At 38.3% G+C, this 18,067-nt stretch overlaps 1 protein-coding gene and 1 non-coding gene across 4 annotated transcripts; one reads left to right on the forward strand and one right to left on the reverse strand.

Moving 5' to 3' along the window:
- Positions 1-21: 21 nt before the first annotated feature.
- On the reverse strand, positions 22-17,612 carry LOC139777084 (uncharacterized). 3 transcript variants are annotated; one of them, XM_071714282.1, is made up of 11 exons: positions 17,073-17,612; positions 16,254-16,632; positions 15,579-16,152; positions 11,725-11,773; positions 10,698-10,773; positions 9,815-9,917; positions 8,823-8,954; positions 7,133-7,572; positions 6,682-6,907; positions 6,101-6,362; positions 22-5,340 (listed from the first exon to the last, which is right to left on the reverse strand). In XM_071714282.1, exons 5-11 carry the CDS (start codon positions 10,770-10,772, stop codon positions 4,701-4,703), a joined length of 1,878 nt encoding a protein of 625 aa, XP_071570383.1. In that variant the 5' UTR covers position 10,773; positions 11,725-11,773; positions 15,579-16,152; positions 16,254-16,632; positions 17,073-17,612; the 3' UTR covers positions 22-4,700. The 3 variants fall into 3 exon arrangements, with proteins under 3 accessions (XP_071570383.1, XP_071570384.1, XP_071570387.1); XM_071714283.1 differs by lacking the exons at positions 15,579-16,152; positions 16,254-16,632; XM_071714286.1 differs by lacking the exons at positions 9,815-9,917; positions 11,725-11,773; positions 15,579-16,152; positions 16,254-16,632; positions 17,073-17,612.
- Positions 8,083-8,155, forward strand: Trnat-ugu (transfer RNA threonine (anticodon UGU)). The gene has a single exon. It is a non-coding gene; the product is annotated as a tRNA-Thr (tRNA).
- Positions 17,613-18,067: the final 455 nt, after the last annotated feature.

Genomic DNA, 18,067 nt, shown 5'->3' on the forward strand with positions numbered 1-18,067 from the left:
GAAAAATACACATAGCTACGATTAATTTTGGATTGCCTTTTTTATTGATATGTTACAACAATTAGCATGCAAGGGTTACATTGACTTAAAAATTTAACACCGATGCTTATCCGCGTCTCAGCATTGTAATTGTACCAAAACTAGAACCGGTGAAAACTCTGAACTGTAGAAAGATATCTCGCTGTGTCGCGAACGATATCGTTGAAATTCTCGAAAGAATTAAAGTATTTTTAGCGTTTGATTGTCGCGAGAAATTGTTCGAACAGTCTAGGTTTTTCATCAAGGCGTATATCGATTTAATACGAATTAAATAATTTAAGTTATCAACGTGAGAGCTGAAATGAACTGATTTTTCGCTCTTATACGAAAATCTTTATCAAAATATCGTAAATAATCATCTTTTCTCTTAAATTACGTATATATATATATATATATATATATATATATATATATATAATGCAGTTAATATATTACCGTACGTGTCTCAGGCTATGAGATTTATCAACCAAGTTATTCTTTACTTAAACTTTTATCCATTGCGGTGCGCGAATAAAAGTATGCATTATCTGCTTTAAGAATATCTCTCGCGCGTTTAATAATTTTGATGATTCTTATTTCAATCACTTGTGCCTGTTCGTTTCTTCGATTTGAGATATTTTATCGGATCGAAGCAGCATCGCACATTTGCAAGAAACGTTATCCAGTAGTGTCTCTCATTAAGTTATACCTCGATCACAGTTCGATTATGTTTACTCCGTTAAATATGAGTTATGTACATGCTCATACATACATTCGTATCCGCTACAGAGTGATAACTATAGATATAACTTAACTCTACTATATGTATTAAAATCGCGGTTTTGCAAACATGTAAGCCGTTTCAACGAGGGGTTAGAAAATTATGAAAGACAATCGACGCACCTCGGTTTCATACATCACCTGATACACTAAACTTACACATTTCCTGGTAGAAAAATACCAGACGACTTTAAGAGGCGCGCTATTATTATTATATCTATCGATATTAAATCGTTAATTTACATATTAACAATATATTGCATGTGATTGCATTTTTTTTTATTATACTACCGCTTTCGGTACTGCTTTCTACGTTTGAAAACAAATGAATGAGATTCTGTACAAAGATCGATCGTATTTTAATCAGTAACACTCAACTATTAATCATATCTAAGCGATCTCTTTAATATGTATAGCGTTTCTTAGAGAATCTCCGACATCAATTTCACAATAATAGATATTTCTTGACCAATTTGAAGGTACACTTTTATGATTTGAGATATGGAGGCACCATTTTCAAATTATAAACCCTCGAAAGTGACGTCTTTTCATGAATGAAGTTTATCGTTTATTTAAACTCAAATAAATTTTATTTCTTCAAAATTTTGATTTAGAATTTAACTATCAAGACTCAGTTTTAAATATTAAAACATTGCAACAAATAATTCCACTATTAATTTTTCAATTCTCTGACGTGAATTACTTACAATCGAAAGCGCTCGCGAGAGCAATCTTTCCAATTTTTATTTTTAGGACTTTTTTGCGTTCTCATCGATTCTTTATTTATTTACGCTGATCAGAACATCGTTTCAGTGTTATCCGATAGTTTTTCTATTGTTTAACGATTTTATCTGAATAAACAATCTCGATCACTTTAGCATCTTAGCATCGATCGCTTTTATCACGTTATTATTGTAATTAGTTATTTATGAAATATTTTTGTTAAGTCCCGAAAAATTTGGGATTAAATTGCGATTTCTCTGTTCGCGTAATTTGTGGATTTTTATTCTGCAAACTTTTGCTTCGGAAATTTATCACATCCGCAACAAATGATAAAATTTTTTCTAAATAATTCCTTAGAAATATTCTCAGAGAAACTTGACAAAATAAAAATTGGGCAGTATGTTTTGTTTTCTCGACAAAGGTAAATCGATCAGGACTAAAATCTCGAAAGATTATTCTGTCGATTTCGAAACGAATTAGATAACTATTACCATAAAATACAACATATGTTTCTCAAAATGCAGTACATTTTTCGCAAATCTATTCGCGACGCGAATTAGGGGGTGAAAAAGTGAAAATTTTAACACGAATTTGTCGAAATTGCGGTTGCGTAATTATTTGATATGACACGAAGATATTTTATTGAATGAGATCAATGTGAGCTGAAAGGTGGAAGGTGGAAAAGTTTGTCGACAATCGACCACTAGACGTTTTCCGAAATAAAAACAATCTCGCTTTTCTCGATAGGGAGATTAATCGTTAATATACATGTATAATTAATGTTGTGCGAACTTGTTGCGGGATATAAAAATATATTACACGCGCGATTGTGGGCCGTTACTTGGTTAAGAACAACTGTTACTCTGACGCCATTAGACTGCACACTATTTCGTTAGAAATTTGATGATTTTTCTTTTCATTGGGCAATCCTTGGGCGAGTGTATCGAGAGATTCGTGTCTTCGACGTGTTTCTATGATTTCGAATTCTTCTATGATTTGTCATCGCTTAAATGTTTAACGAAGAAGTACGGAATAGGCCGCAGTTTCGCGTGCACGAACGGCAAATGCGTTAACAACAGATCGGAAAAGATCTGAGATCTATATAAATATTCAGTTCCCATATATATGTTTCGTGGTTGGTTTGAAGAAGAGTCTTAAAGATACTTTCGATGGCACTAACACCAGATGAGATCCATATTAATCCATTCGTTACCATTTTTAATCTTTAAGCGAATTCTTTAGCGAAAATTAAAACGGGACAGATAAGTAAAACGTTGTTTAGAAAAATAATTTTGTCTAATATCTTTGTTTCAGACAATTATTGGAAGGAAGAATGATGAACGTAACGAATGATGAAGAGGTAAATAAAAGGTATGTATAGAGGCGAATATATCACGTTTAATGCCGCGTGGCGCGTACGATCGCAAGCACAGCAATCCAGCTGTATCTACTCGCGTTAAAATTTTTCGTTCAATATATACAACAAAAAGACATATTTTAAAAAAAGATACTATGCAATAAATACGCACACACATAAGGACCGCTATTAAAAATATTCGAATTAAAGATATTCGAAAATATCTTATGTGCTTTTTAAAGTTAATTAATCCTTACTTTGCTTTATTAAAATACAAAGGTATTTTTTAATCGAAGAATTAATCATATGTGATAATTCTGGAAAATGTAGATAATGTCGGACAATTTAACAATTAAATTCACTGTAACTGATGAATTAATATCAAAATTTTCCTAAAATTTTTTATGGATCTCATGTGAAAGTCATGGAATCTTTCTTATTGCTAGGAAACTACATCAGAATCGATCGAATCTTGAAAAAGGATACGAATCAATGTTTTCAAAGCATAAGAGAATGAATAATGCACATATAATGGAAATATAAAAAATAAATGTACGCGAGGAAATAAAAATGTAGAATAAATAACAAATCTAAAGGAGGAATCACATAATGCAATCATAACATAAAAGAATATTTTTATTACATTCTGTTACCTAGCGTAATTTATTGGCTCGTATCCTTTTTTAAAATATCTCTTTTGTATCGGTTCTTAAATATATTCACGTCGAAGAGATTATAGCGTTCTGCTTTCGTACGAGAAAATTGTGCCATATAAATGCATGAATCTTGTGTAAAGAGAGTAACGTATGTATGTTATATAAATATAATTACGGCTAACATATTCCTCATAGATCCTCCTTCGTCGTCAATCTTCGTAAATATTTATGAACGGTACATACATAGGGTTTACCGCATATTTGACTGCGTACTTTATAACTAGCTGCGTGAATACCTTGGTGCAATAAATAAAAATTCCATATATTAATGGTAAAATGAAGTGTACTTGAAATTTCGTATAAAAGATAACGTTTTCTTATTTACGCATTTCTTATTTGTACATTTCGTCAAAGCAACAAATTTAAATTATCATTGAAATGAAAAATAATTTTTGTTTCGTCAAATAAATATGTACATTATTCTTTTATTGCAATATTAAGAGCTGAGAACAAGCGCGCCGTCTGAGACACTTCGTATTCTAATAACACCGTTTTCTACCGTACAAGATTCATTTTGAATCGCGCTACATATATCCCTCTGACTTTATCGTCAGAGATTTGACACAACAAACGCTCGAACGAGTTAATCTGAAACGTATTTACAGTTGAACGTTGTATTTCCCGTTACAAGTACAAAACTCTCTTTAGTATGGTTAATCACGTTTTGCATTTCACAACGAATCTTATACCTTACGTGAGGTCTATTATCGTCTATTGCGCTACGTCAAAATTTGTTGGTAACAATTTTATTTGTCATCAATATGGCAAACGTTACAACCCCTCGTTACCTTTGCGCGAAAGGCAAAGCGAGTGTTTGCCGATAAAAAAATGATTGTCTCGTTACAAAACGCAATTCGTACGTGATCTTGTTTTTTTTTTTTTTTTTCGTTGAGCATGTTTCACGACGTAATGTCGCACCCGAAGTGACAATCGCGATCGATCGACAGTCGCATCGTCGAATCCTTGGGTGATCGTGATCTTCTCACATTTGCGAAGGGACATTGCCAGCAATGTTGAACACGATTCTCTTACTTCGCAAATGTCGTCGCTATTTTCCCCAGGATGGCCTGAGTACATTGTTAATCCTCAGAAATCTCTTCCGCACTTCATACCTCGTCATCTTCTATGTACAAAGTCGTTTCATATTTCTCATTGTGCTCGATCTGCCCCGAATTGTGCGCCGCTTCCTCAGCTATCGTCCGCGAGTCCATGTCGTCGGCGATAATTATGGGATTTTGTCCTTGCACCGTCGTATCGGTCCTCTCGCTCGATCTGCGCGACTCGCATTTCCCATCGTCATCGAGATCATCCCCCGAGCTTTCCACGTCAATCTCCGTGACGTTCTCCAATTCCGGTTCCTCGAGCAGCATATCGTCCTCCGTAGGGCCCTCGGATGACAAAGCGCTAGGATTCGCCTCCTCGATATCCAGTACGTGACTCTCGTCGGAATTGTCGCCGCGGCTCTCCTCGGCGTCGAGGGACACCGTCGTAAAGTATTTCGGCTCGCAATCAGATCCGCAGCCCTCCATAACGACCTGAGTATTCAGGGAGTGCCGACTCGACTGAGGATCCTTCGAGTGCCTGTCGAAGGATCGCCGTCTGTTGTCGTCCGATCTGGAATGATGTAGCTTAGGATGACGCGGTTGCCTTCGCAGATTCTCCCCGCTGTTCGCTCGGGACTTCATCTCTGCGTCGTCAAACATGCACCGGGTACAATCGACGCTGAATCTATCTATCGATAGCTTCCTGTAAATTCGGTTAGAAGAGAGATTTCCTCGATTGCTTTTGGCAAATGAAGTTTTAGAATGATTAGACATCTATAATGTATAATGTTACATACAAACTAAACAAAGAGCAGTTTAAAGCCTTATAAATTGTGATTTGTGCAATCTTAAAAAAAATATTTATATAGATAATTTATTTTTAATCTGAAATAAATTTTGATTTTATTACTACGACTATATAGTTTAAGATCGCAATAAATTTAAATCTGTGATTGTAGACTATAAGTAGTCATCCAGTAAATGACACGTGCACGTTAGAAATACAAAAAAATTATCGTGAAATATATACACTGAGAAAAAAAATCGTTAATCCCAAGAAATATTTAGTCCGATACGTTCAACTAAACATTTTAGTTAGTTAACTAAACATTAGTTGTTTTAACAATTTATTTAGTTTCTTTAATCTGTAAGCGACGGGAAAAATTAACGGAGCCGACCGGGACTCGAACTCGGGATCCTTCGTTCACACGCCTAGCGCACTTAGGCTGCTACCCCACGACTGCTCCACTACTACGCTAATTTCTCCGATCTCCCATCAATACCGGCCCTACGGCCCTAAATCTCCTACAAATCAAGAATTAATTAATTCAACTAATGTTTAGTTAACTAAACATATCAGACTAAATATTTCTTGGGATTAACACATTTTTTTTTCTCAGTGTACCGATAAAATAAAATATAATAACAATGATTATAAAATTCGATCTGAAATTCTTTCCTACCTGTAGTCTCCCCTTCGGAAATCCGGACTTCTTCGGAACTCGAGGCTAGCTTTTCGATGTCCCATCGTTCTGTCGAAGCGACGATCGCCGCCGATTCTGTCGAAGGACATTTTACGGAAGTTTGGCGAGGAGACTTTGCGGAAGTCCCGTGGCGAGGCCTTACTGAATTCTTTCGATACCACCGTCAACTCTTCCAACAGTCTCAGATCTATCGAATTTCTTTTTCTTGGCACGAAGTCGTCTGGATATCTACAATAAGCACCTGATCGAGATGTTCATGATTATTGATATCTAGACATGTAAACGCATTTTTTAACGCTTATCCGGGCAATCTTCTTGGTCCATAAATGTGATATAACATCCGAACTCCGATTACTCGAAAAAAGTTTAATATGCATTATAGCATTTCGTGCAGACAGAATGAATTTAATTTCCGTAGTTTCATAGTTTCTGAACTAAATAATCTAGCCATTTTTTTTTTCATTTTGATATTTTTAGAGTATCTTTATAGGTATCTGATAATCACAGTGATCTTACAAATTTGAGTGATCACATATTTTAAATTATTTATTTATAGCCACCTGGCAATTTAGGCGAGTGCACGAGAGTCGGCGGTGGTCGCGTAGCTTCATCGACTTCCTCAACGTCTTCCACTTTTGTTTGACGAAGCAGCTGATGTCGTCTCGCTGTGTCGGATCGGTCCTTCACTTTGAGCGTAACGGGACCTTTGTTCGGTATATGTAAATCCATCGCCATTGAAGCTTGACTACCACTCATCTTTTGATGCTCCAGGCTTTCTCTGCTGACCTATTAATTATCGAGAAAAAAGGTCTTATTAGCCATTCTGAATTATAATCATTGAGAGTATTGAGACAATAAAGATCAATTGGAACTTGTCAAAATTTATATCATGCAAATAGTACGTTTATCTCTTTTCGTTTGGTTAAAAAGTAATATAGTTGTTGTTAATTGATTAAGCTCGCGAAAGGTTTTGTTTCTTCTGCAAGACGTTGCTGTTTCTTTCTCGATTACCTGATGCGGGCTGTAGCTCGGATTGTCGACCGAAAGAGCGTGTCTCTGCAGCAATTCTGGATTAAGTAGCGAGCAACCCGCGTATTTAGGCGATCTTCGACGCGGCGACTTTTTGTCGACTAACGTTGGTGCGCTCGGGCTCTTCTTTATGGAGTGCGCCACGCCTTTTTCCCGCAGATCCTTTGAGAACTGCATAAACTCCGCCGTCAGCTGTTTCCTCGAGACTTCGTGCGTGCTGGGACTCGGGCTGCGGTTCACCCTAAACAGGCCCAGCTGATGGTCCCATTTTGTCGTCTGGCTCGATGTCGATCTTCTGTTGCGCTGGCTCTTCGAACTCCTCAGCGTTGATGCCTGGTTGAAGCGATAGCGAGCTGGCACCACCTTGGCCGCGCTGTCACGCGCTTCGAAAGTCATCACGCAGGCAGCTACCACAATGAAGCCTGAAAATCGTTATTTATGTATAACAGAACGTTAACTTTTACATTTGCCTAACATTTACCTATGCCTTTTACATTTGCCTATATTTACATATCATTATTGGACTTCGGATTTCGCATCATTAATCATTGAACGCACATTAATATCAATGCAAGTTTAAGCAAAGTATGTTCTACATAATTGAACAATTTATTCGACCGTTCAAAATAGAACGGAAATGGAACGTAATATATATGAGATTTTATTTCGTTGCATGGTGATTATCTTTTAACTATAATACAATACATAATTTTCATATAATTTGATTTTTTAATTTAATCATAGTGCAATTATCTCACCTTCTTTTATTTAAGATTATTAAAACTTGATGTTTCACGCGAATTAGGAAAACGCGAGTCAGAATATTTTAAAAATGCATTTTCTCTTAATATAAACGTAATTAAAGATGTGTAGATAAGATAAAATCTACGTGGCGCTTGTATCCGAGGCTGCTCGTCGATAGTCGAGCGTAAGCCTCCATAGCTCAGGGGTTAGAGCACTGGTCTTGTAAACCAGGGGTCGAGAGTTCAAATCTCTCTGGGGGCAATAATTTTTTTTTTGTAGTTTCTATCAAGTGTTCTCATTCGTGCAGTGCCGCGCATTTTTCGCGTTTTGCCCGCAATTTTCCGCTTTACATCCATTACATTACTTCATGCTTTTATTTTGTAGCTATTATTCGATCTTTGTATTTCCTCATGCAAAACTACTTAATTGCACTCTGTGCAATTTTGTGATTTTTTTTTAGAACTATAGATCTATCTTTGCTCATATATATCAGTATGATCAAAAACACAAAAGCTCATTTATGAGGTTAATAATATCTTCGATATGATATCGTGTATGTTAAATATGTATTGATTTTATGCCAAAGAGAAAAATTATAGTACAAGCCTGGTTTACAGTTAGAGAAGATGTTAATCCTTTTTCAAAAGATCAATTTACAAAACGTTGAGAGGAATTAAATTTTTACACGATCTCTTTTCCACAATCTTATTATATCATATTATATAACGAATATATCAACATATACGTTATGCATCAAGTGCTGAGTTACATGCTATTTATCTACACCCCGGGATGTTTATGTGCATTTTGCAAGAGTGCACCTATCTATTACCGCGCAGTTTCAAGGAGATCAGTGTTGCGTAGCTAGTCGCTCGGTCGAACAAGTGTATCGCGCTTGTAAATTGTGCAAAATGTATGTTACTATTACCTCCCAGACCCATAACGACAGGGCCGGCGTAGCTCAGATTATTCAGGTGAAACCCGCGCGACTCGTTCTTCACCTTTACCGTGATATTACCTCTGATCTCTTGCGCCACCGACAGCTGGTCCGCGTAATAGCCTATTGAAGGAAACAAGAGAAACGCTTTCATTCCCCATCGCACGTATATATATGCAATGATTGATGAGACATAACGGAATGAGAAAAATAGAATAGATAGCAGAAAGATTTTTTTTATTGCTATAATGTGATATTTCGCGCTTGACACGTTATATAAAACTGTGATTACGCAATTACAATTAATAAAAGATTAAAATTTATAAAATTAAATTATGAAACGTTAAAATGAAATGTTTTACATCGAAGAGAATTGCCTTACATATTAAGAGAGATAATATTTTCCAAGCGAACTTTCTTTCTCGTTCCGTTATATCGCATTTTCGCCTATTTCTTTTCAATACAACATGAATATCTGATAGAGATATTTTTTTATATTTAAGAGAACAACATTATGTGTTAAATCTGGATACTGTGATTCAATATTCTGTTAGATATCTAAAAGTGATTAATAGTGTTTATATGAAGTGGAATGTTGTTAAATATAAATTTGAAATTCAAATTTTTGGTTCATGCACGTAAGCATAAGCAGATTGCAAGCTTGCGCGTGAAAAAAGATCAACATTTTTGCAATGAAAGCGTTAATTGATTATAAAATTCAATTATTTATATTTAGAACGTACAAGTTACTCCAATTATTTTCTTGTCGCCGCAAATTCATCAAATAGAGTAACTTTTTGCGAAGTTCCTTAAATGTGAGGCATTAAAGACGACAGAAATTGGATAAAGAGTTGATCTTTGCAAAGGATTGATCTTTCCAAAGTGCTCTTTGCAAACGCCTCTAAACGGTTAGCGGTTTAGAGGCCAAGGCGGAATAGCACTCGTCGGCATGGACTCATGTTTAATTACGTAGTTCTACTCACCTATGGTCGCCATGCAAGCTCCTAAAAGCATTAGCAGCAGCCCAATTCCGAGAGCTTTGCAGGCGTGCCACAAGCACCGCGTTGTCACCTTGCCTCTCACCACCTGTTCGATTTAATTGCCGTCGTTAACAGTTAATAAACCTGGACGATGGTCCAGTTGTTTACCCAGCAACAAACGTTCGTACGTCCGCGTTTACACGGCGCCGTTAAATCGATCAGTACGATTTACGATGTTACATTAACGGTGTAACGGCACAGTAACGTTTTTCGGTGCTGGTAACCACGAGCGACGTACTCTTAGCAATTATCTAAATTATTGCATAGTGATAGTATAGTGCTAGGATAATTAATTTTAATCGCAGATTAATTAAAGAAAAAGTAAAAATTCTTTCTACGAGCGTGTGTCATTGAGATTAGTTCTATGTATTTACAGAATCGTGTGCATAGATATTATTAGCAGAGAGCGATAGTAATCCCTTTCAGCAGCACTAATAATTGTAGCTTCCTATAATTATAGTGTTTGCTTTTGTTTGTACGAAATCTGCGTATATTTCCGCTGAGACGGATTCTGCATCGGAAGAGTAATTTTTGCAGGTGAAATTTGTAAACGTGCTAGAGATGATCAAAATAGGGATATATATCTACGTACATGCTCTCTACATATGCATATTATTGGACTTTCTCTCTCTCTCTCTCTCTCTCTCTCTCTCTCCCTCCCCATTTCTCTTCCTGCGGCTGATATTCTTATCGATCGATCTACTCCCTAATAATTACACTAACGAGACTGATAAAGGAAAAAAATCAGCTTCGTGATACGTTATATATATGTATATATAATCACTATAATCAATAGTTCGAATTTTTATAAGCGATGAGAATGTACCTGCACGTTCCAATTAGCCCCAGGCCCGCAGGCTCTTCTCTGCGTCCCCTGCCATTGAATGCTTCCTTGTGGCATCCTGTGTGCTCATAAGAACAATTGTTTCATTTTAATATTATTGCAATGTAGAAGGAAAAGAGAAAATTTAAGGTTCCGAGATTTGTATTACATCGTAGAAGCAAAATTTTAATATAAACTGTATTTCAAATTTTGTTAAAACCGTGAATTATTAGTTACATAAAAGTATTACTATAATATTAAACAGATTATTGTAATTCTGAACAGATATGGCTTGTTGATATCTCAGAAATTTTTTAATATAGCAAACGGTCAAGCGTATATACGGTATTTTTCCGTCGCGTTCTACTACATAAAAATTCAAGTGGTTTCCAATATTCTGTTCACATGCACAGTTTTCATAAAAAGTTCTTTTCGCTCGCGTACATACTCCTGATGTCTAGAAAATGAGAAAAATAATTATCTAGTTTTAGATAATTATTTTAATAATTCGTGTCAATTTGCTTTAATTAATCCTTCATCATAACATAATTATATCTAATGTGATAAAATATTTGAGTCGCTAACTTGAAGTTTATTACTGTAACGTAATTACATCGTGTTTCTTAAAATAGATATAAATTGATAATAGAAACGATAATCTTATGCCGCGATGAATATAAAATGTTATCGATATAAGATATTACCAGTTCTCATCTATTTTTATGCATCTCTTTGACATTGATAGCGTTAAGATATCGATATTCTGTAAGAAATTTTAGAGGCTTTTAATAAAGTAGTCGATCCTCTTGCTAAAAATTTTATACACTTACGTATATGACGTCTGATAAACTTTTTTAACTTAGATCTCAATTTGTAGTAATAAGAGCAGTAGCAAGAAAAGAAGCGAGCATCTTTAATCAATTCGTATGCTACGTAAATTATTTTTAATTTAAATCTTCTTGACTTTTTAACGGAGCTAGGGGACTAAATCAATCTTTGTGCTGGACATTAAATTTATGAAATTGCTTACCCTCACGTTTTCCAGATCCTTAGGCCTCAGAAACATACGATCCCAGATTCTGTAAATATTTTCAACTAAGTATCATGGAAGAAAAAGGATAGAATTGTTAATAAAAAAAAGATTATAAAGCTGAATTATACGAAGAACGACACCGTATCACTTTTACACACGTGCGGTCACTGTAGTGTCAAAGAAACGGGATTCTTTTGTCTTTATTTCTATTTACATTTTTTTTTCTTTTAATTGACACTTGAAACAACGTTCGATTTGCAATGAAAGAATGTAATAACGCGCAAGTTTGTTAATTAGCAATTCCGAACTCGCGGCATTATGTGCGATCTCTCATCACGTTTTGTCGCACAGCATCGTCCGTGACGTCGTTTTAATTTGACGTTCGCGTACAACGGACACACGCTGGGTGCGCGCCATGCGCGCTATTCAACACATCTACATTCACTCGTACACAACATGTCTAGCTACGCATACGCCACTCGAGGCCGCGCACAATGTGTACGTGAGAATTATCTGACTGCGTCGTCAGTGTGCGCTCGCTCTCGTCATCTCGTGTATGGCGAACGCGGCAGAAGTGCATTGTTCGTGCGCCTGTGCCTCCCGTATTTCGTCTTTCAACGTCGAAACTTCGCGCGTCCTATATCGATTCAAATCCCTCTTTACAGTTGCGGCGGTGATCTTTCTCTAACGTCTCGAAAGTTGGCCATTTTCGCCCGACAGACTCTGTCAGCGGCTGTAAGCTCCTCCTTTGAACACAAGATCCCGCTAATGCCGAAGTAGTTTTTGTGCCTATATTCTTAAATCTGCCTTTCTTGTCGGCGAGATCATTTGAGACATCGATAGAGGAGGACTTTATTAAATTGATTCTTCGATAGTCTATTTCTCGCAAAAAAATGCATTCAAAAATTGACGTTTACAGCATAAACATCTGCCTTTTTGCGCCGCGGAAAAAATCGTGCAAGCAAAATTTATATTTCGCGAAAAAAAAGAGAAAAAAGCGTATAGCTCTATAGATAACAAAAAATAAAACGATTTCATGGAATGCAATTTAATTAACTACAATTTAATCAAAAACAATCGAGGTGGTCACGTATGTACGCGATTCAACCATGTTTTTCGACGGTAGAGATCCGCGTATCGTTATTCGCGTTAGATACAACACGAAATTTCGTGCAGAATGATGAATAGTCGCGATTTAACGATACAACTCACAATCGCTCTTGCTCCTTGTCTATCCAACAAGGGTACGTGCACAAGTCTACTTAAGTTGCATGTTACGAACTCTCCACTCTGCTATTTCAGAACGATTCGATCCGACGGACTCCCGAGAAACTGCTTTCCGCCGGATTGCTTCTCGCACTTCATTCCGCACAGCGTAGCGCCCAATTCAGGAGAACATTCCACGTTATGGCGTTTCAAGACCTTTTAAATTGGATTATGTAACGTGTGCGAGATGTTATTATCGCTCGTCAGCGATCTTGCTAAATCAGTATCGCAAATCTTTCTGTTTAAAAATGTCATACACGTTTTCTTTGTAAATGTAAGACATTTATAAAAAATTTTATCTTATATTTATATTCTTCTGTAGATACAAATTATATCTCTTAAAGAAGATTTGTTGGGAGATTTTTTTATTCAAAATTTGAATTCTTTCATGGAATGGGAATTGTATATAAATACAGGATATCCCGGATTTATCACGCAACTTTCCAGTCCCCTAGGAAAAGTCCAAACTTAGAAAGACCAATTTCAGAGAGAGTTATAAGCGTCTGGGGATAAAACGACTTGGAAGAATTAAACTCCCAAAGTGTATACAGATAAATATAACTTGCTTGCAACTGATTTCTTATAGTTCAATCAAATTCAAGATACGTATATGCCGTAACTATCTAAGATAGCTATTATTAATTGCTCATTATCTGACAAGATCTTTCATGAAATTTTCACCAAGCACGAGTCGAATTCGTATTCCATCGGAGAATATGTGGTTAATGGAGTATCTGTAACGCCGTGTATGTTTTCCTAAGCGGTTGTTTCTAAACGCGCGTTTTCGACTCATAATTTTTACTTCTGTAACATTGACCAAGCCAATTCGCATGTTTATTCGTGTTTTATTCAAACCAGAATTTCGATTACGGTTACATGTGTTACTTCTCTACCCAGAGGGGTAAAGATAGAAGCCGCAATAAACTTAGGATTACCTTTGTAAATCTCTTCCCAAATCTGCCCATCTCGAGCGTCCCTTTCCCTTATAAAAACTAAATTCGTTGTTTCGTCTATTTGATTCTTATCCAACACGCGTAAATCATTTAGGAGCGATTGAGCCGGGAAGATATCGATTTTATCCACGTTTCGCAGGAGAGCGTGATTTATTCCCCTCGTGAAAGATGTGTCACGTGAATTACGAAGCGATCGAATTATCCGCGATTTCAGGTAACGCAGAGTATTTTCGTCGCAACCTCGCCTCGCCTATATCCATTTGGATTATTAAAATCTGACACCTGTGCTCCCTCCTTACGAATGAGCGTGTGTCCCATGCTATCGAGATAAATAATGAATTCCAATGCTTTTGCAGCGGATTGGTTACCATAACGACCGACTCGGCTGGCGTACCATTTGCATAACCACGACCTTTCGTCGTACGCCGCGTGTTCTTCCTTGTCCAATCAAAGCCCGACTTCCGATCCATCGGATGGTTCGTTTGAATAATGCATCGCGGGAAAACGCCGTGCTCCCGGGGGGTTTCCCGATCGTTTTCCAAACCGTTGTCGTACGAGGTTTCTATCGAGCTCGCGGAGATCTCATGAATGATTTTTTCCCGACATTACCCTGGGTTCTGAAAGCTGACATTTGAAAACACTCGCGGTATGTTTCTTTTTAGCGCGTATTATGGAAAAACCGTCGATTACTCTTCCAATTGTATCAATTATTCACAATATTTGCGTATTAATGCCGATTGTATGTATGGACGGCACGACGAATATCCTTTATTACATTTTTATAGCATCATAATCTCGTATAAATACATCAGATACGTAGAGTATTATATTCTTAATCCTTAATATCGCGCAAATATCATATATGGAGAGGTCGCGATCTATATTTAACCCTTTGAGGTATGTCGAAGCAAACCACCCGGTATTCACGCCGAGTGTTCACGAAAAGAACGGGATAAAAAGCTTCCAATACTGCCTACGTCGCGCCGCGCCGCGCCGCGCCGCGCCGTCACGGATATCGATGTAATCAACGTCGGACGTTTCTCTCGCTCTAATAGAGTTTCGGTTGAAATGTATGTTTAAAACGAAACCCTTGTAACTGACCTAAAAAACGGACGCTTCTTAATCAATGTTAGCGAAATTTTTACCGTGATATATTAATAAATATTCGTAAAAAGAATATTACATCTATATTTAGTAAAAGAAAGTGCTGTTTACAGTATATATTCTATATAATTACCTGCCTAGAGATTCATATGTATATCTATTATGGTATTTAGTTTTTGCACGCGTCGCTTCGGGGAATATGAAGGTACATGCAAAAGTAGATTTAATGGCTCGCTATTGCCCCGCCGTTGAATTTGCATTTTTAATTACTCTTCGTAACGCAATCTTCTTGATGCAGAGTTCATCATTTATCTCACCATTTTCACGTACTGCATATATATCTTTATACACTACACTTTAGAATAGCACATAAAGATACATATTTATGTTGCCGCGTCTCGCTTTTGTAGACGAGTGCTTTTAGAACATTTCTCCCATCTATCTCAAACGCCTGAAATTTTTATTCGCGCCCCTTCTCTTCCACCAGAGAAAGCTATTTAAAGAATTATTTAAATTACTACGGCTCACCTATCTTTCCTCTTCCGCTCTTTTTCCCCGTTGTCACAGCATCTCGTCCCTCTAGTATTTCGCGTTTCGCGCTCGGGGAATCAAGATGATTATGATCGTCCACCTTTGACTTTTCTCCTCGCCGCCGCCGCGGCCGGTGAGTCAGATACGCGAATCAAAGCTCCGTTGAAATTAACGTGCCACCTACACGTTTCGCTCTAATGTTTCGCATTAAAGTTTCACGCGGCGCTATTAAGTCACTCCTCCGTGCGGGAAACCGGGACGTACAATACGAATCGCTAATCAACAACGTGACGCGATAAACTCGGAAATTTTAGGCACCTTACTGAGAGCACCGACGCGGCTTTATTTTTATTCCGACACGTGTTGCGCGGGCGAACTAAGAAAACACGATGATATCCAGGGCGCGGGGCGATTCGTACTCGTGCCGTATCTCTCGCTTCGTCATTTCACTTTCGTCATCTTGCGATATAACCGTCAAATTTTCGAAAGACGCTTTTTCACGCAATGCACCTTTCAGACAATGCAGACTGTTTAAGGTCGAATGCGTGATGTCATCTTCACAAATCTCCTTCTATAATTTTCAAACGTACTGTTTGCAATACAGATACTGGTACCGATACTGGTGTATTTAATTTATTGCATTCTATAGCAATACGTAACGATTGTACTTACTTAAAGTGTTAATATTGTTGTGCGTGTTTGCTTGTTTGAAAATAGCGACGTAGTTGAAGAAATTGCTGACCGAGATTAATCTTCACGGCATCTCAGATGGTTATATATTCGATAGTCGTATCGGGGCCAGCGAACCGAAGAGAAAAATTGTGTTGAAATCGGGATTCGGTTATTAATAAGTCAGAGTATCGTGCAATCGAACTCTGAATGCGGAGCGACAAGAGGAAATCAATGATTTCATACATAAAGTGAAGATGTCCGTTATGTGCAGCTCGTTGAACAGTGAAATATCCTGCCTGGCTACAATGCTCTTCGGATTCCTTTATGTATTCCCGTAAAACGATTTTAATGTACTTCTACCAATGCAGTGTCATCATCTCTGGGAAAGAATTATGTAATTTTATTATTGCGCTCATCTTATAGGTATGCGCGCCGTTCGATCTATGTCTTCGCAATCGTATATAATCTCATTGCACTCGTATTTCGTATCTCCACACGCGAATCTATTTTTATAGATATTCTCTCGAGTTGTTCTCGGAAAGTTTATTTTCAATTTACACAGTCGATATTTTCCGTTTGATAAATGCCTAGCGTACGCAGTAGGTCAAAACAGGATATCTCGATGAGACGAATCAGAAATTTTCAAGTTGCAACAACTTTCTTACAAAATTTAAGAGTCAAAGTCGAAGTTAGAAATAATCGGAGTATTAAAGGATTTCAAAGATTTATTCGCTCGATTCAGCTATCGTCGTTGTCGCGTATGCACGTTTAAAGATCGCTTTTCACCCGCCACTATCTAAAGATCTGAAAATCGCTCACCTTGTCAGAATCCAGCGCGTGGAAGGGAACACTCGATCATCGCACGTCCCGCACGTCGATCCCGCGCTCGTGTCAACCGCGTAACTACATCCCGAGTATACGTCGGTGCTCTCGCGGATAGAACAGGCGCGCGCGGGAAGGAAGCTGCGTCGGAAGAATCGTAGTCGGGGAAGCACTATACCAACAGCCTGCCCACTAAATCATCGACCGATCGAAACTTTCGCCGCGTATCTCGTCGACGTTTCTCGCCCGACTTTCCTCCCGCATCCCGCCCGAACTAAATGGATGCTACCCCCGCGTGTTTATCCTGGCAGCGAAGTCCGGCTAGATGGATCCTGGCGGTAGTCGGGCAATCCGTAGGGTACGGGGCGAGCGATAGGCTCGTGAGAGCGATATTAAATCACCGTTGTCGTCGGCGGCGGCGGGACCCGTGGGAAACGCTCGACGAGATGCCGCTCGAGGGAGTGTCCTCCTCCTTCTTCGGCATCACCTGTTGGTATCGCGCCGTGACCCCGGTCACGGTTTTATACGGGGTGGCACGCTGAAAACGGCCGCGGCCGGAGCGGAGCGGCGCGGCGCGGCACGGCGCCGCGGGTGCGCAGCGTCTCGCGCCGAGCCAGTGCGCACACGCCGCGGCCGCCACGGCAGATCGATGTGTGTTATATCGCGAGCTTCTCTCCTCTCTCCGAGGGAGGATAAGGGTTCTCTTAGCGAGGAGTCTCTTTCTCCTTCTCTCTCGACGGTCGGTTATGCGCGCGATGCCCGCGTCCGCCGCCGTTATGCGTTTACCCGCCGATTTCGCGGCGGCCGCGGCGCGGCGTATCAAATGCACCTGTCGCGGCCAGGTAGCGTGCAAATGACAGCTTCGTAGTCGGTAGGTATTTAGGTATACGAACAACATCTAGATGCAAATGTTTATGTATGCAAAAAGTTGTGCGCAAGAAACATAACACGAATGCTAATTATCTAAACATGCGAAGCAGACTGTTAACTCT

Source organism: Temnothorax nylanderi, unplaced genomic scaffold, assembly GCF_030848795.1.
Source record: "Temnothorax nylanderi isolate EJ_2023f unplaced genomic scaffold, tnyl_v1.0 TNYL_tig0137_pilon, whole genome shotgun sequence".
NCBI lineage: Eukaryota > Metazoa > Arthropoda > Insecta > Hymenoptera > Formicidae > Temnothorax > Temnothorax nylanderi.

What these genes read in the sequence shown, in the direction of transcription:
- LOC139777084 (XM_071714283.1), bottom strand. Translation starts at nt 10,772, where the DNA reads ATGCCACAAGGAAGCATTCAATGGCAGGGGACGCAGAGAAGAGCCTGC. An exon ending in AGCTTGCATGGCGACCATAG is followed by an intron (nt 8,955 to 9,814) that starts GTGAGTAGAACT and finishes TTCCTTCAATAG; the next exon opens with GCTATTACGCGGACCAGCTG. An exon ending in TTCCGAAGGGGAGACTACAG is followed by an intron (nt 5,341 to 6,100) that starts GTAGGAAAGAAT and finishes CCGAATTTACAG; the next exon opens with GAAGCTATCGATAGATAGAT.